Here is a 19,491-nt window from a genome sequence, read left to right on the forward strand (position 1 = left end):
AGGGACCAGAGGGGAACCAGGCTCCAGAAGTTCTTCAAGCTCCCCAGGTGACTCCAATGTGCATCCAAGACCAGAGTAACACTGCTCTGCGGGCATGTTATTTTAAAATATGAATTTTTCTCCATTTTACTCTGGGTTCTACATCCTCTCTGACCCCTCTGATGAGCCATGAATGAGGCTGAGCAGGAGGTAGTTCCCCCTTTTGGACAAGGGAAATCCTTTCCACATCATGTTCCTTCCCAGGAAAACTGGCCGCCCCAGGTTTTGAAGGACTGAGAGAGCACAGTGATGGGGTGAGTTTTCTGTGGATCTAAGAAATGGCAGGAGAACGAGAGTCTTCAGATTTGAATGGACACCTGCCTTCTATATTACATTCAACAACCTCATGCTCTGGGTCAAGCCATTATAACCTGTCGCTCTCCTCTGAAAAAGTTTTCAGTAGGTCTACCCTCTGTCAGAATGCAGCCCAGATTCTCTGAGAGGACCTTTGTCCCCATGGTGCCCAGCCCAGCTCCTCTTCCAGCCTCGTCTTCCCCTGAGCATGAATGGTCCCACCCATCCCCTCTCACTCCCATGTCCGGTGTGACACAGCAGGATGCACCATGAACTCTCTGACTGCATGCCTGTCCGCCACCTCCCCAGAAGCCCGTCTGGACTCCAGCCATGGAAATGGAGTCTGCTTTCCCTGTGCATTGCACGTGTTCCTATTAGGTCACAGTTGTGTTTCATGTGGACATGAATTATGCAATCTTGGAAATAAGGTGAACAGAAAATAATCAAGTCTTGTGGACTAGTGGGAAAGTGGCTAAAAAGATATTATTGGGACAACTGGCATGACTGGAATATGAACTGTAGTTTAGATAATTGTATGGCATCAAGGTTCAATTTCCTGAACTGGATACCTCTATGGTGGCTACTGAAGAGCCTCATCCTTGGAGAATGCATACTGGGTAGCAAGGGATGGAGGGACATGGTTTCTGAAACGTGCTTTCAGGTGGTTAAGACAATTTTTATATAGAAAGAGAATGATAAATGAGGCAGCATGCTGACGTTGGGTGGATATGGGTAAAAGGCATGTAGGAGTTTCTTGCATTATTCTTGGAACATTTCTGTTTAAAATCATATACATATATATATATACACATACATTTTTTTTTTTTTGTACTGGGGATTGAACTCAGGGACCCTTAACCACTGAGTCACATCCCCAACCCTATTTTGTATTTTATTTAGAGACGGGTCTCACTGAGTTGCTTAGCACCTCGCTTTTGCTGGGGCTGGCTTTGAACTCGTGATCCTCGTGCCTCAGCCTCTGAAGTCACTGAGACTACAGGCATGAGCCACTGCGACCGGCTCCAAACAAAATTTTAAATAAATAGGTTGCCTGGGGTATTCTACCACATCCCTGCCAAAGCTCATACCCTCCTATTCACCCAACTACATGGCTCCCCTTGCATCAGGGTTTCCAGTCTATCACGACCTAGCTGTTGCCCGTAGAGGGCTACCAACGGGGGCTAGTCACTGACCCGCCATCCCTTCCCCATCTGTCCACTAAACTTCCAGGACATTCCCTCTCGCAAGGAGCATCGCTTGGGGACCTCTTCAGCCCAAGGCGTGGCCAGAACCTCAGGTTGCAGGTGCCCTTCCCACTATTAAGAGGAGCAGAGGCATGTCCCCGAGAAGCAGCTGAGCCAACCAGACAACACACAGAGGACATCTGTCTGGTTTGGAAAACATACAGCCAAGCAGGAACTGACCAACCATGTGACCTTGGACTAGGACTTCGCCTCTGCAGGCCTGTCTCTCCTCAGCTGGAGAATCATTACTTCTCACCAGTTGACATGCAGCCCCTCCCAGCTCAGTGGGAGGTGGCAACAGTGCAAGCAGAACTAGCCAACCACCACCCTCCAGCTCTAATCCCACCTGGCTGAGTGGTTGGCTTTATCGTTGAGTAACTGGTACTCTCCCCTCTGCATCCTGGGGAATCATTAAAGCATGACCAGGGCATGTCCTCTCCTGGTCCTGTAAGTATTTTATTCTTAAAAAAAAGTTTAAGTCCCCCTTACCTCTGAGCAGTGACGATAAAGCTGAGAACTTCCTCTTCCCCAGACAGGTGGCTCGTATCAAAGATCACGCTGAATTCATACTAGTGGAAAAGAAAGTGACATTTGGCACCAGCGAGCATTCCATACTTACACTGTTTGCTAAAACAGTCTGCAGCCTGTGATCCCCGGAGGCTCATCTGCATGACCAGTTTTATTTTCTAGGTGTGACTTTCTGATAGTCAGGCCAGAGGTATGGCTTTCAAAGCAAAATCCAGCCTGATGCCCATTCGGTGAGAGGTACATGGTCCCTTTCAGTCACTGAGGTCCCTTTTAGGAGGTAACATTTGAACCGCCAAACCAGGACTTTCTAGATTTCTCTTGCATTATCTTTCCCATTTTTGTGACATCTGCACATCAGCAGACATTCACTTTGTATTTTCTTTGCCTTTAAAGATTATTTAAAGATTATTTTTAAAGAACAATTTACATCAAAGGTGGACCAAGTAATAAAAAAACGAATACAACGGAAACAAAATGTTGAATTCTAGAGGCTACTGAGGCCTTGGAGTCTAAGGTCCATTCTATCTTTCTTAAAATATGATGGGGAGGTGTTAAAGACAGGGTAGCAGTGTTGGGGACCTTCTCCCTCTGGGGGTTAGGAATGAGAGAGTGTTGAAACTGTTATTAGCTGAATGTTTCTGTCCCCTCACAAATTCAAATACTGAAGCCTTAATTCCCAATGTATGGTATTTGGAAATGAGGCCTTTGGGAGGTAACCAGGTCTAGATGAGGTTGTGAGGGGGCCCTCAAGATGCCTTCAGAGAAGAGAAGACAGGGAGCGCTGTCTCTCTCCACATGCACACCAAGGAAAATCTTCCCTTGCATAGACAAGGTAGCTGTCCACAAACCAGGGAGAAAGCCCTCACCAGGAACCAAGTCTGCCAGCACCCAGACTCATACTTCCCAGCCTTCAGAACTGTGAGGACAAAGTCTGTTGTCTATGCCACCCATTCTATGGTAATTTGTCATAGAAGTCTGAGTGACTAGCTTCCATAATAAAGGTAATGGCTATCTCAACATTAGAGTCAATGTTGTTTAATGCTGATCACGTATCTCTCCAAATAATCTAAAGAACTCCCTAAAATCATCTTAGTGCCCCAACTCAGTGAGCACCCAGTGATTAAGGAGAGCCCTAAACAAATGGTATTCACCATGTGCACATTAGGTATATGTGGGACTATGGGAGGAACTCATGCATGGGGCATATAGAATCAGGCTCTACCACAAACTACGTGACCTTGGCTAAGAAACTTAATGTCTCTAATAAAAAGAAGAGATTGGACAAAATGGTTAAGTTCAACTGAGCTCCGAAAGTCTAGGACTTATTTAATCTGCTTAAATTACTTTGGTTCCTATGTGATGAATTCCAGGCAATGGTCTGATTTTTGTGACACTGGATCCTACTGAACTGAAAGCTGCTTGAGAGTAATGGGCAGTGGACCATCACATGGGGTCATCATCTACAGAGGTCTTTAGACAGAAATTTCTCTTGAAGTGGGATGTGTCAGTTCACAGGAAGAGTGGGGTATGGAGACAGGCTTGGAGGACACAAAGGAAGGGAGAGTCCAGGGTCTTGTCCCAGTAGAGTCAGAACTGGCAGGCGATCTGAATTAGATTACATACACCAGAGATCAGGGGACATGAGAGGCAAACGATTTTGTGAGAAGTCAAAAATCAAAGATGGAGGTCTGAAACTGTGCAGGGTGTCACGAGTTACAGAAGCACACAGACAACCAAGAGAGACAGCAGTGTAGTCATGAGGCTTGGCAGGTGGTCTGGGACCCAAGGCCCCTCAGGGTCTGCAGGACAGGGGAGGTCAAGTGGGGCCACAGAAAGGACCATCATCTTTAGTGTACAACCTCAGTGGCGAGCACCCAGTGATTTGGGGAAGGTGCCTTAAACAAATGGTTTTCACCGTACGCATGTCAGGCACGTGTGGGAGCCCTGTCCCTGCTGTCTCATGCTGGGCTTTCTTACCCTCGAGTCCCATGCCCCGCCTCTGGGTTTAGACTCACTGCTGGTCTTAACCATCGGTATGCAGGAGGAAAGTAGTAGCTTTGCCAGTTGAAAAAAAAATATAACCTAAATTGACTATATTCTATTGGTTCCCTGACTATTTTGAGAATACATTTTAATAAAATCTCACACTCCACCGGAAACAGTCAGACACATCTTAGGGCTGATTTGTGCCACAGGTGAGATTTTACAATGAAATGGCAGGTGTCAAAGTTTCTCAAGTGAGTCTGTTCTCTGTTGCTCAAAAAGATTTCAATTAACTGAGTGTGTGGGTTGTGTGAGGGGCATGTGCTTTACTCTGGTCAAAGTTATTCAAGGATCAGGGTCTTTCTCCTTCATCCGCATCAACAACCCATCTGGAATCTAACGGGACATGGCCAGACTTGGCCAGATACGTGTCAATTCACTTTCTAAGGGCTGCCACTTCTTGAGGTTCCCCTTCTCCCAGGGTGAAAGTGGGAAGAATGAAGAATGGAGCTGGAGGAGGACTGAGGGACCATGGACACAACAGCCACTGTTGTTTAGAGCACGTACATTTGATGGGGTTGATGGGCTTGAGTGACTTGCAAAAAACGAGTGAATCTCCCTTCTTGCTAGAACATTCTTACCCCTGGTTGACAAGACAGCTACTAGGTACTGAGACCAAAACGTTTGAGAAATTAAAAGAGCTGCTTCTATAACCTAGGCAGGAAAGAAGGATAAAGCTTTCTTTCCTTTTTTTTTTTTTTAAAGGTAGAAAAACAATAGACAAATGAATAGAATTTTTTTTTCCCCCAAATCAGAGCAGGGAAAACAGCTTAACAAGCTTTCATTTCAAAAGGCAGAGCTGGTCTTTTAGGTTCCAGTTTTGACTCCCCAAATCAATCTTCTATTAATCTTTGTCTCTCTTCTGACCATGGCACATACTGGAATGATCCATGAAGATCTGGGTCTGCTCTATAGCATTACTGCTTGAGTTTAGACAATCTGTCTCCTCATTAAGAACAAAGTGACTGTAATATCTGTTACTTTTCAAAAAAAAAAAAAAATGAAGCGTAATAGATTGTTTGAGAATTTTGGGAGGTCTCCAGAAATTTTTGAGTGTCTAGGGGAGTGCCAGAGGCAGGCCTGTGGGTCACTAGCTCACCACATCTTCTCCCGGGTGGTGTTAGAATGGTATGGAATGTCCCAGAAGAAAACATTTCAGGAAGTCCAATCAAATGCAGCTTGCCAATGCAAAGTGGTGTTTTCTCTGTATTTCTTTGGAGAGAACATCATGTGGATCAAAGAGAAAGACAACGTGACCACAGCCCCTCTGGAGTACACAGCCAGTGATGGGACATGGCCAGCCTTCAGTGCCACCTTGGTCACTATGGGAGGCAAAGGTGTGGGGGATGCCACGGGGGAGACAGTTGCAGAGTCAGAGGCTGCAGCCAAGAAGTGCCCCATCTCTGCCCTCACCTTCGACTTTGACCTCATGAAAGGAAACCCCACGCTGCATTTGAGGAAGTCCGATTCCAGGAGCTCACAGGAAATGCCCATCTCCTCCTGAAAGAGGAAAATCACAGACAAATGAGCAGGCTGCACGGAAAACAGAAGTGTAGGAGTATTTCAAGAGAAATTTCCAGACAGCAGTCCCAGGGGCTGTGGTGTGCTGAGCCCTGTGACCAGGCCAAGTCCCCAGTCCTCCTCTGACTGCCCCCCTTCCCATGGGTCCCCTGAGAAGACAAATACAGAGGACAAAACCACTGTCCATTCTAATGTTCCAGGTCCAAACCACGGGGCTGGCCTGGTAAATTGGGCTGAGCTGGAAGCCTCCTAAAGTTTGGACTAAAAAGCAACCAGATCATCTTTCTGGCTCTTTCTCCTAAGTCTACTCCCAGATCCTGTCTTTCAAGATCTTGCTAGTTTAAGGAAGACAAATTCTAAGAAAATCACAGCAAAGAAAAGAAGGCTGCTTTATACAGTCGGAAGCAGAGAGGCTGAGCTGCCCACCTGCAGGTCTTCCCCAGGGTCGGGGGGGCGGCCAGGGTGAGGAGAGGTTTTTGGCTAGCTGGCCTAGGCTGGACTTTGCACACTGTGGCCTGAGAGAACCCAGGGAGACTGCAGGGAGCTGCCACATCCCCACCCAGGCACGTGGTTCCACAACCACGGAAAAGCCAGGGGCCTCTCTGAGCCACAAAGCCAAATCAAGACTTCCAAGAGGAGATAGTTATGTTTGCAGATTTTGGAGAAGGAACAGGTACAGAATTAACTCTTATGTCTACTTTATATCCAAAGCCAGGACACAAAGTCCAGTGAGGAGTTCATGTAACTTTCTCAAAGTCATTCAGCTGATGGGGGCAAACTCAGAAAAATTTGGATCAAGTCTGGTTAACTCTAAAACCTATCTCTTTGTCCCCTCCATGGCCACGATCTCTAGAGAGTGAGCAGAGCCAATGACAATAGCAGCCCCAAGGAACCAACTCATGGATTCTGGTACTGAAATGCTGCCCATGCTCCTTCCTCCAATTTCCAAGCCTACATCTCAGCTCAGACAACAATTCCAATACTTCAGATTGGCAGAGTGAGTTTTTTTTTTTAATTGTGTACCAAATTGGCAAGAAAGCAAACATATACCAGAAATATCTATTTAAATTACATACCTATTCCATTATACTAATATACTGTGAACATTATGAAATGCACAAAAAATAGAAATGACAAAAGATGAATATCTAACTTATGGGGTTAGACATCAAGACAGTATTAGGGAGGCAATAAGCAGGAGGAGGCTCTTAAGGTGCTAGGAATGTTCTTGTTCTTGATTTGAGTGCCAGCACATACCTATGTGTGATTGTTTTGTGAAAATCCACCAAGATGGGCATTTAATGATTTATGTACTTTGTCTATTAAACACCAAGACATTTTACTTAGAAAATAGCAATGAAAGAAAAAAAGTTCAAAATACAATTGAACAAATGATAGGAGACAAATAAACATAGAAGGAAACTGTAGTATCTTTTTTGGACATCTGATCTTGGAAATAACGAATCTCAATGATTTTTATTTCCCAGTGGATCTCCATGCTCTTAGCCAACATTCCCACATGAAGACCCAAGATCAACTGTTTAGTTTCACCTTGGGAATACCCCATTAATTAATTGTAAGGCATTTTCAATAAATGTTAAGTGACAAAAGAGGCACTTCTGCTTTGCAGTGGCTGAATTTGCTTGCCTTCAGTCCACATTACAGACTTCCAGAAGAACCTTCCTAAAACGTGCCTCTCCTTACTGCAAAGGGAATAAAGTTCAAAACCCTGATCCTGGCTTCCACTGTGGCCCATGCTTTTCTTTGCTGTCCCCATCCCTGTCCCCCTGCACACACGCATTTCTATTCTACGGGCCCTCTGCCTGGCCCCCTTTCTGCAGTGTTTAACTCCTCACTGTCAAGACTCCAAGGATTTCTTCCTCCACCTTGACCCCAGACACTCACAGTGGCAAGTTCACACATGGAAATGGAAATGGCCTAGGATTCAAGATGGACCCGAGCACACAAGTCATTGTGTCACCTTCCACGCTCGGCTCTGAGGATGCAGGACTTCACGGCATTAGTCCCTGTCCTTGCTGAGCCCAGAGCTGAGAAGGTCAGATCTCTGAGCACACTGACGTTCATGATGGCAGTGTGACAGCCAATGGGAGAGCAGCTCTTGGAACTAGAGGACCAGCCTTGGCAATTTCAATAAGAACCAGAGAAAAATTTCTCAAGGGCTACCCCAAGGCCTGTATGACTCAAAGATGGTCACTAAGGATTCACTGAGGTGGCCTCTTGCCACCATCTTCTTCAATTACTCCTACAAGAAGCAATGTCCACGAATGATCCTAGTTGACGATATTGCAATTCCTAAGTAATTGGCCCATGGATGTCAGCGGTAGCAAGCCCAGGTCTAGGGTGACCTTAGCTTTCTTGACATGATTGACATCTTGACATGGGGACATGATTGGTTCATGTCTGCCATCCTGGTGTAATTATTCTCAAGAATGTCCCACATTTACATGCACACACATGTATACCCAACCCAGTTCCTGTCTCCTCTTATAATGCTCAGAACTTCACTGGGAATCCCTTTCAAACCAGGAGAGATTCCCTTTTTTTCTTTTTCTTTTTAAAAAGTTGTTCTAATTAGTTATACATGGCAGCAGAATACATTTTGATACATTGTATACAAGATCTTGACGACTACCCATCACGTAGTCGTACATGTATTTAGGGTAATAATGTCCATATCATTTCACTGTCCTTCCCATATCAACTTCCCTTCTCTCCCTGTCCCTTCTACACAATCCAAAGTTCCTCCATTCTTCCCTACCCCGCCCCCCATTATGAATTGGCATCTGCTTATCAAAGAAAATATTCAGCCTTTGGTTTTTTGGGTTTGGCTTACTTCGCTTACCATGCTATTCTCCAGCTCCATCCATTTATCTGCAAATGCCATACTTTCATTTCTCTTTACGGCTGAGTAGTATTCCATTGTGTATGTATATCATATTTTCTTTATCCACTCATCTGTTAGTCACAGGTCTATCTGTTCTTGAAGTAAAGATTTAGTACCCCAAAGACCTCAGTTTTGGAATGGGTATAAAGGAATGACTACAGCTTCAAAATCTACTCTGGAACTCAAGAGAACCTCAGTTTACATAGCTTGAACTCAAAGCTAATTACCATTATTAAAGAGTTGAATTACTTTCTTATTGTTAATTCCAAAATGCTAAAAACTAATATTTATTGTGATTTTTTTTCAGCACTGGGCTTTACACGTTAGCAGGCACTCTACCACGGACCTACATCCAACGCTGAAAATAACCTTTAAACCAGCATTCATTTCACCAGTCTAGGTCCTCTTCCACTAGACTCAAAAATTTCAAAATTCTGATTGGATCTTGATGAGGACAAGCACAAAGAGTGAAAACCAAAGATGTTGCCAGGAACCAGAGAGCAGAGCAGCTGGCTCCTGCCTCCCGTGCTTCCAGGATGTGCTACAGGACCTCACATAGCCCTTCTGCACTGCCAGCACCAACCCAGCCCCCTGTGGCCACTGAAGCTGCCTTGACCTGAAGTCTTGAACTCCATAACCCTCTCTCCTACAGCAGCTATGATGTCCTAGGAGGAAGTGGCACAGCAGAACATAGACTTCAGCAAATACCAGGACTTCTGTGTAGATGGCCTTGGTTCTGTCCCAGAACCACCCCAACTGCCTGGGAGCCACTTTGCCTGGGAGGTTATAAAGCCTTCGCCAGCAAGCATTCTGCAACCTGGTTGGCTTGGGTACCAAAGGACCCCCTTTTGTCTCAAGACGGGACCAACTCTGTGGTGTGGCTCCCATTCCAGAGCTCTCCAAGGACCTGGGCTGGAGCAGTCTCCAGCTGAGACCTCATTCCTGTATGTCTCTCTCCTTTGTCTCATTCTCTTCCTTCCTCCTCTTCTGCTAGGTCTACTTCTTCAATAACCAGTCGCACAAGAATCCCCATCTCACGTGCTGTTTCCGGGGAACCTGACCTTGCAGGTGAGGCTCTCGGCATCTGCACTGAGGGCCACTGGGAAGGGCTGGGCATTGACTCCTAGATGGGAGGGGAAATGAATGAGGAACAAAGGGAATACTCTTGGGTTTAATGCTAATTAGTTCATTCCATCCTAAAAAAAAAAAACAGAGAGAGATAAAAACTGTCTTAACTGCAGTTTATAAAATTCACGTGGCTCCTGCCTATGACGCAGACACTTTGTGCCCTTGTTCTCCAGGGTTCAGGTCATATTCAAGCACAGCGTTAAAATAACAGGGTCATTACGGAGCCATGCATTTCCTTGGCAAACAGGTGGGCACCCTATCGTCACAGAAAGACCCTGAATTAAAACAATAACTAAATAAAAACATCAAATCCACTTTTTAAAAATCAATTTAAAAACTCCATTCAGTTAAAAAATTAACTCTGGGAAGATGAATAAACTTCGTTGTCCTCTGGCTTTAGGAAGCATGTCCGTGGATGGTATTTGGGTGGCGTCGCCCATTGCTTCTATCAGTCATTTGGTACAGGCAGAAGGTATACAGAAGAGATTCTGGGGACCAGGCTACTCCTTTGTTCTGGTTTCTTCCATGTTCCCATCATTGCTTACACGGACTTTAGAGAACTTAACTTTAGCATTTATGCAAGGTTTCTGACTCTAAATTCTCAGTGGACTGGGAATCCAGTGAAGCCAATATCCCAACTGCCAGGCAGTGTAGACATCTGATTATCTGGGTCGAGTAAAATGCAAATCAACTGCAGAGTGAAACTGAAACCTCTTGCCAAAAAAAAATGCAGGGTTGCACAAATCCAATGAAAGTCACGTTGGAAAACTGGTTCAACCTCTGCAAAGCCACCAACACACCTAGAGCTGGCTTGGTACATCAGTTAATTGTTAGGAAGTCAAGATTAACCCAGATGCTCTAAGATACTTTGGAAGACAGATTTAAATGAAAGAGATCAAGAGGAGTCCTTGAGAAATACGTTATTGTAAGAAATGACCCTTTTGTGACTGTACTAAAAAAAAAAAAAAAAAGAAGGGGATGAGCAAAAAATAATACAGTGGCAAAATTCACATCCATCAGCTGTCTGCCCAGCATTGAGTTCCTTCTTTTGTTTCAGAAATCAGGCACAGTGATTTTAAAGATGCTAACAAAGCAAATAAGCTTTTTTCCTTTGTTCTAAGATATCACTGACAATTCTACTTATGATGTCACAAGTGCTATTAAATGTAGAATACAATAAACCTACTTGTCCAATATTTTAGTTTCACTTTTCAAGCGAAGTCCCAATCAAAACTTTGAAGAACATTTTGACTACGAAATCTTGGATCCTATTCTAAAAGGATTCACTAGCTGGCCTTTCTCCCAGCCCCACTTTTCCTTGAGTAGCAAAGGCAGCCAATACCATAAAACTCTATCAGGAGCCCTCCTTGGAGATTATAGGTAATTCGATTTACATTTTCTACCAATACGTATTAACTCTCAGGATCAGGAAACCATCAATTTATGTTTTCCAAAACACAACGATGAAAAGCGTGTTCAGTCTGTGTACCTTTGCTTCCAGATTCTCAGTGCCCGGCATTTCGAAGCCCCTGAGTTTACACTTACTAAATGAACGGACCTTGGCTCATAGAGGATTTGGATCAAGGGTCTGCAAGAAGCAGCTCATTTGCTGGTCTGCCTGGCATGAGGGATGCTTGCCTTGGCAAAGTTCTTCTCTTTTCCAGACATACCTTGGCTGCCTGGCCTGGGAAGCTTGGTCAGTAGAGCCAGGATCCAGCCCTCTTTGGAACGTGAGATGGTTGGAAGAATCAGATAATGAAGTTAGTGAGCCTCGTTGGCCTTCGGCCCCCTTCCTCTCATTCATATGAGCATTCAATTTCAGTCTGGAGAAGGACCTTACTTGACCACCAGGGCAGCAGTTCTTTGGGAACAAAAAAAACTGAGGCTGATAACAGGTTTCCTCTTAGCATCAGGTAGAGTTTGAGTTTGGACTTCCTGTTTTCCAGTTCCCATGTTTTTGTCACACTGAAGGTGACCCTCAGGATTCTGTGTCTGGCAATCAGTTCCTCTAAGACCCTCTCCTTTCAGACACCAGGTGCAATCCCCGTGAGCTTGTGAGCAACTCGCTTGGTTGATAGAGAATTTAGCACTCTAGAAATGCTTTATCTTGAATCCTTAACCAACTAAAGAGAGTGGAGCACGGGTCCTAAGACCCTGACCCAAGGAGTTAACAGAAAGAGGATTATTTCCAGAAAAACACTTCACTAGCCCCACTGGGCAGTGAGGCAGCCTAAGTCTCACCAGATCAGTCCTAGTTCCAGAAGGGCATCCTTTGGAATAAAGTCCACAAAATTCCTATCAGGGATAAAGGCACAGGGGCTTGCTGCTTAGAAAGTACACAAACTTTGGCATTAGTGTCCAAACTTTGATTATCAGTTCAGATAATCTGTCATCAAACAATTTTTTTTCTGGTCCTGGGATTGAGCCCAGTGCCTCCAGCATGCTAGCCCAGCACTCTGCCACCGAGTCACACCTACAACCTCCATCAGGCAAGCATCCTCTCTACACACCTCCCCTTCCTCACCTATAAGACAGTCATACCACCTTCTGATAGGACCTGGAGCACCGGCGTTGATGGGTGCAAGATGAAGTACCTAGATGACTCCAACTCTAATGGCTACGTCAGGCAAGGAGACCTGCACTGGCTTCTTTTTTATGCCCGTTTTACAAGGAAACTGAAACTCAAAGAAGTTACATCACTTGCCTAGAGTTTCCCAGCTGGCAAAGGATAGAGCCAGGATTTGAGTAAGCACATCCCTTCCCACAGCCCTGCTTGTAACTGCCTCTCTACTCTCTGCATGTTTTTTTTTTTTTTTTTGGTGGTGGTGGTGAGGATTGAACCTAGGACCTCTCACATGGTTGGCAAGAGTTCTACCATCGAGCTGCATCCCCGGTTCTGCACGTTCTTTGAAGATATTAACTTCTTTCTTCTGACCACCCTCCACCCATGTCTCCCTATGGAACGGACATAGCTTTGAATCCACATGGTGTGGGGAAGAGACTTCTCATTGGATCACTACACAGACTTCAGCCCTCAAGATTCACTCTTCCGTGTGCCACACTCCCAGAATGCTTTGTGTCCTGCTGTTTGCTCAGGGCTGAACTATGCATTCTTAGCTGAGGGTCTGGCAAGACCTAGAGTCAGAATAAACACAGGTCACGGCACTCCCGAGTCAAGAGTGAGTATGTGGTCGAGATCTACGACAATGAGGACCTCGCAGGAACCAGCGCTCCTGCAGATGCCTGCTCAAGGGGCAGCCAGGTGCTCTTTGAACAAAGTGGTCCAAAGCATCCTTGAGCAGAGGTGCAGAGGATAAACCACTGTGCTGATTGCCTGGTTGAACCTCTGAAAGAGACCCTCAGGGCCCATGTCATCACTCTTCATGTCATGTGGAGCAGGAGAGGCAGACGGGACCTGAGGAGTCAGGATGGGGGAGCTTTTCTTTGAATCCCAAATGTTGGCAACCTGAGCGACAGGTCCTTCACAGAAAGCTTCCCTTGGAGGGGACCGCATATCATCCAACCATGAACTTGCTCACTCACTTGTCATTCACCTGGTGAACACCTACAGAATGCCAGACATGGAGGAGAAGAGACAAGGGACAGGTAAGAAGGGATCTCTGCTTTTGAGGAGACGGCACTGGGTGAGCCAAGGACTCTAAATCCATGCCTTTTAATACAGAGGGAAACAATCCAGTGTCCCCAGATGATGAAGAACGGGGTCTATCCAGACAACAGGATATTATTCAGTCACAGGAAGGAACCAAGGGTGGCTACATGATACCTGTGGGTGAACCTGGAAAGCATGATGCTGGATGAAAGAAGCCAGTCTCAAAGGACTGACTGCATTTCACATAAACCAGACTACTTATATGAAATGTCCAGAATGGGCAAACCTAGAGACAGAAAGGAGCTTCAGTGGTTGCCTAAGACTAGGAGGAGATAGGGGATGGCAGGTGGCAACCAAAGGGAGCGGGGATTCTTCTTCAGGTGAAGAAATGTTCTAAGATTGATTATGGCAGCTATTTCCCAATCTGTTCTATAAATGACCCCAGATGAATCTTAACGTATCAGTTTGTTTCTGCTCAAAAGTTTCCAAAGGTACTAAAAATCAATGCTCTCCACTGATTCCTAACAGGGAGTGTGCATTGGCACCACCCTGGAGCTAGAGATGCCATGTACAGCTGTGCAGGCTGTGCACACACATAAGACCTGGCTGAGGACTAGGGCTGAAGCCCATTGCATGCTACTCTCACCAAGCCTGATACCCTGGCACAGGCTGTGAGCCACCAGAAGGGGCACCTCTCCAACTTCTGTAATGTTGCCTGCAAGATGATGATGACCCAGGGTAAAGTTTTATCAAAAGGCCCAGGTGGAAGCCCCACTCTGGACCTACCAAACCAAAGCATGCAGCCCAAGTGTGCTTTCGCTGAAAGTTCCTTAGGTGGCTCTGCTGTGAACCCAAGTTCAGAACCTTCAAAAGTTAGACTGCGTTAAAATTCTCTGGTGGGCTTATTAGACGGCAGATTGCAGCTGCACCTTCCAGAGTGGGAGTCTTTTTTTTTTTTGGTGCTGGGGATCGAACCCAGGGCTTTGTGCTTGCAAGGCAAGCACTCTACCAACTGAGCTATCTCCCCAACCCCTAGAGTGGGAGTCTTTAGGGCAGAATCCTGTGAATCATTGGCCTTGAAGCTGGTGCAGGCACAGCCAGTATGGAGGTTAAGCATTGAGACCCAGAGTACGTAAGGGAAAATACAGTGCCTCCTCCGTGGCTCTAACCCCTGTGAGGACTGAGGACCGTGCCATTATGGTCTTGCCTGTTAGTCCTCAGGCTGGAGCCTCACACAACACAGCTCAGGTCGGATCGTGGCTGGCTCCAACACCCACACCCACCAGCTACTGCCCCCAGAAGGAGCCCATTCATCCATCCATCCATCCATCCATCCATCCATCATCTATCTATCCATCCATCCATCCTTCATTCATACATCATCTATCTACCCATCCATCTATCCATCCATCCATTCATCCATCCCTCCATCCATCCATCCATCATCTATCTATCCATCCATCATTCATCCAACAAATGTTTCTTATGCCTCAACAGGAAAAAGTTTTTGTAGAATAATTCTCATGTTCGAGACATGTGTATTTGCTATTATGTTACATTCCTTTGTTCATTCTCTCATTTAATAATTATCTATTGAGTAGCCACAGTGCCCTTGATTAGGCCCTAGGCCTTTGTAACATAGTCCTTGCTGTCTCCAAGGAGGAGACCGAGTCTGGCAGGAAGGAGGAGAACCAAATGGTTCAAAGAATGATGGGCAGGTCCTCTGCTAAGGTTGGAGCAAGATACAAACAGGGCTGAAATGAGGATCTTTGTGTTTCAGAGAAACATGGGCTCTCCCCAGCCCCATCCATAAGTCCCTTCTTATAATTCAATATTATCATCATTCTCTTGCCTTCCCTTTTAACTAAATAAAAACGTCTACAAGTTCTTCAAATCATGGAATCCAAGACTGGACTCAGTGATCTACCAGAGTTATACTATTGCTTGCTTTCATAGAAGAATTAGTTCATCATTTGAATGCACAGGTCAAAAGCTTTTATAAATGATAGCAACAAAAATACCATTCATAAACTGCATGAGAGTCCACTTACTCAGAACATCTAGCAGACTCAAAGACTGTAAACAGACCCCAAGGCTAGTGTAGAACTTGTGCTTTGCCATCAATTTATTCAACAAATATTAAGCTCCTCTCACATGCCAGGCATGGAGGTACATAGATACACCTGTCATCAGCAAGCTTTTCTGTTAAATATCAATGAGCTAGTCGGCTTTCCATCACTGTAACAAAATACCTGAGAAAATCAACTTAAAAGGGAAAGGTTTATTTTGGCTCATGGTTTCAGAGGTTTCAGTCCACAGTAATTGGTCCATTGCTTTGGAGTCTGTGGTGGGGTAGCACATCATGGCAGAGCATGCATGATGGAGAAAAGCTGCTTACCTCATGTGGCCAGGAAGCAAAGGAGAGAGGAAGGGGCCAATGTCCCAATATCCCACAACCCAATGACCTCACTTCCTTCTATTAGGCCTGTTTTTAAAAAGGTTCCACCACCTCCCAATAGTACCATGGGCTGAGGCCCAAGTCTTTAACACACAGGCCTTCTGGGGATATTCCAGATGAACACTGTAACAACCAGACATAAAGAAACTGTCTTGGCAGCTGATGTAACAAAGGATCAGGTACCAGCTGAGGGCTCAAGCTTTAAAAAATGCCCAAGAGGGCAGAGAAGGGAGCAGAGACCATACCCTAGGGGGTTCATGTGTGCACTCATTCAAGAAAAAGCCCACAGCCACGGACTTTGGTGATCAATACACAATTAGAACATCTCGCAAGACAGTTTTACAGGAGCACGGAAATAACAAAGACCCACAAATACAATTAAATGTTGAAGTTCCGGATCCCTGACAAACGTTTTAAGATTCAGGGACGAGGCTTTGTTTTCCAGGATTATACTTGGTTCTCTTCTATATTTGGTTTCAAGCATTTTTGGTCAATGATCCAGTTGTTTAAGATAACTTGCACATACAAAGTAAGGGTTGCTTTTGGTTGTTTTACTGGCTAGGTTTTAAATTCACTCTCGTTAGAGTTGTTTGCAGAAAATTAATGACTTTTCCTGGTCCTTTGAAGACAAGGCCAAGCCACAGGGTCATGAGATTGCCTGAGACACAGTATGCTTCCTCAGAACCTTATGCATTTGGATGTGAATACATTAAACATCTGATTATATTAGGAGCTGCCTTCTATGTCAGGGAGAGATGATTGTGCTGGTTTATTTGATGTCCCTGGCTCTGACCCTGCAGTTATAACTGACGGATCAACATTTTCTGTCTCCATACGTTGTCTCCTATGTGTGTCTCCCACGCGGGATGGTTTTGCTTGTTCCCTTTTCTCCTTTCAACCATGTTTCATGGACTATGCTTCCCACACTGGTTTTCAGTCCTGCCACAGAAGGCTCCGCTGACCATACCCCCTCTCTCTCAGGGTCAGTGTGGGAAGGCGAGGTATCCCCACAGCTCTCTCCGCCATATGCCATGCACACCGACGTCCCAAATGCTGGCACCTGTGTGTGCTTTGTTGGAGGATGACCCTTGGGCTGCTGGAACCCACCTTACCTGAGAATAGGCAATTAGCATTCCTTTGGGAGAACCTGAACCAAGATCCCCTGTCCCTGATTGGGGCACTGGAGTGTGACCTGTTGGTTGGATCGAACCAAAGTTACCCACCTTGGTTCTTCCTCCTCAAGATTTTTTTTTGGGTAGCACATTCTAGCTTGGCCTCCTTCCCTTCTAAGCCCTACTTCCCCACTCCCCTGGGAATACTTGAGTCATTCAATCCTACAGGACATTTCAGGATGTTGCTTTAGGGAACTCGGTCAATCACAGCGGGAAAGAGACCCACACAGACACATCCAGAGTCCCTTTTCTCTCTGTGCTTCAGCTTTGGGGACGCCATCCTGGCGTCAGACTTTGGAAAGATGGTCTCCCCAGCCTTGTAAATGTCTCGTCCTCTCTAATGCATGTGACAGGGCAGAGCTGCTTCATTGGGACTGCCAGTTACAAGCAAATTGGGATCTTGTAAAACAAAGAATCCACCCGTGAATGAAGGATGCCAGCTCACAGGGCTTCACAGCCTCACTTGACTACATATTGATTTTAATCTGCTGAAGTGCCTCTTAAACATGGACTCATTTAATTATCATTCCTGTGTATTTTTTCTTTGTCCAGTTTGGGAAGGAGGCCTCCACACCAGCCTCCAGGGAGTGAGGGCAGAGGCCCTGAACAGTTGGCTGAAACCATTCTCCTTTTTATAAAGTTTCCCAGGGGAAGGAATTAGGACCCTGGTAATTCCTCAATTTATGACTGTTCAATGATTTTTTCCTTTCAAGCTGACATGCGCTCAAGTCTTAGCTTCACCATTTACTAAGTAGTATTTTAAGTTCCTCCCTGTAAAACACAATGGTAGCGGGTGCGGTGGCACATCGGCTCAGGAGGCTGAGGCAGGAGGATTACAAGTTCAAAGCCAGCCTCAGCAACTTAGTGAGGCCCTAAGAAACTCAGTGAGACCCTGTCTCTAAATAAAATACAAAAATGGGCTGGGGATGTGGCTCAGTGATTGAGTGTCCTGGGCTCAATCCCCAGTGCAAAAACAACAAAAACCTCAGTGGTAATTCCTACCCTACACTATTGCTGTAAGGATTTAAGGAGTTGCTATGGAGGATGCCACCAACTATTATTGTTGCTATTTCGTCTCTATAGAGGATTTTTCTCTGCTCTTCCACCCATGGCTGCTGGTGGATGTTTAGGTTGTTCAAGGCCCCCTTCAACCTGGCCGGGCTGCCTGAAAACCAAGATGACAGAGCCAGCATGCATGAACTGCCACATGGCAGGTGCTGCCCTAAGTTTTTTGCTAGGTTGAAAGAACTCATGCATTTCAACAACCCTACATAACCAAGTGATAGGGTCGTTCCTTTTATTTGTTCTTTTTAGTATACATGATGGTAGAGTGTATTTTGATATACATACGTGGAGTATAACTTCTCGTTCTTGTGGTTGTACATGATGTGGGGTTTCACTGTATGAACACAGGAAAGTTATGTCTGATTCATTCTACTGTCCTTCTTATTCCCCTCCCACCCCTTCAATCCCCTGGGTCTAACGCAATGAACTTCTATTCTCTCCCTACCCCCCCCTCAGGGTGTGTTAGCCTCCTCATATCAGAGAGAACATTTGACCTTTGTTTTTGGAGGGTATTGGCTTATTTCACTTAGCATGATAGTCTCCAGTTCCATTCATTTACTGGAAAATGCCATAATGTCTTCTTTATGGCGGAGTAATATTCCATTGTGTATATGTACCACATTTTCTTTATCCATTCATCTGCTGAAGAGCACCTAGGTTGGTTTCATACTTTAGCTATTGTGAATTGAGCTGCTATAAACACTGATGTGACCACACTATAGTACGCTGATTTTAAGTCCTTTGGGTATGTACTGAGGAGTGGGATAGCTGGGTCACACGGTGGTCCCATTCCAAGTTTTCTGAGGAATCTTCATACTGCTTTCCAGAGTTGTTGCCCCAATCTGCAGTCCCACCAGCCATTCCCTTTTTCGAGTGAGGACTCACAGGCTCACTGAGTGGAAGGAACTGCTCAAGGAAACACCCAATGGAAGAGCGAGAGCTGGGGTCTGGTGGTTTGTCTTCAGAGCGCTCTCTGCCTTGCTGGTACCACTGTGTGGGGTCCTTCCGAGGGCCCAGGGCAGAGGTGTCCTTTCCTTGCTCTGCGATCAGCTACCTGTAGCACAGTGGTTCTCCAACTTCAGTGTGCCTCAGTTATCCGGAGGGAGGCTCATCCAAACAGCCAGCTGACACTCACCACCGAGTTTCTGATTCTAGAAGGATCCATGTGTCTGCTTTTCCAATTGGGTCTTGGCCCACGCAGATGCTGGTGGTCAGGAGACCATGCTCTGTGCAGCACTGATCTAGATTCTGAGAAACGCTGGTGGCTTCCTTCCACTGGGAGGGGAGCCGCCCACAGGAAACGGCGGGCACCAGCCTGCTGAGCCAGTGGACACCCGAGTGCCCCTTGTGGCCTGGAGCAGGGTATGCTGGGAAGTCTGCAGGGCCACGGCCTTGACAGACAGGAATCCTCCCCAGTTTGCCAGCAGTCGCTAGGCTACCAGGCGAGCCCTTTCTCGAAGCTACAGAACTGCTTTACGACTGTG

At 45.7% G+C, this 19,491-nt stretch overlaps 1 protein-coding gene across 1 annotated transcript in view; it reads right to left on the reverse strand.

The window, feature by feature from the left end:
• Positions 1–19,491, reverse strand: part of Itga9 (integrin subunit alpha 9) — a 322,636-nt gene that overhangs the window by 74,814 nt on the left and 228,331 nt on the right. Inside the window, exons 19-20 of the mRNA XM_047531489.1 lie at positions 5,562–5,648; positions 2,067–2,146 (exon numbers count right to left, since the gene is read on the reverse strand). Of these exons, the coding sequence (XP_047387445.1) occupies positions 2,067–2,146; positions 5,562–5,648 (167 nt within the window). The remainder of the gene's footprint in view (positions 1–2,066; positions 2,147–5,561; positions 5,649–19,491) is intronic.

The sequence above is a fragment of the Sciurus carolinensis genome, chromosome 17 (assembly GCF_902686445.1).
Source record: "Sciurus carolinensis chromosome 17, mSciCar1.2, whole genome shotgun sequence".
NCBI lineage: Eukaryota > Metazoa > Chordata > Mammalia > Rodentia > Sciuridae > Sciurus > Sciurus carolinensis.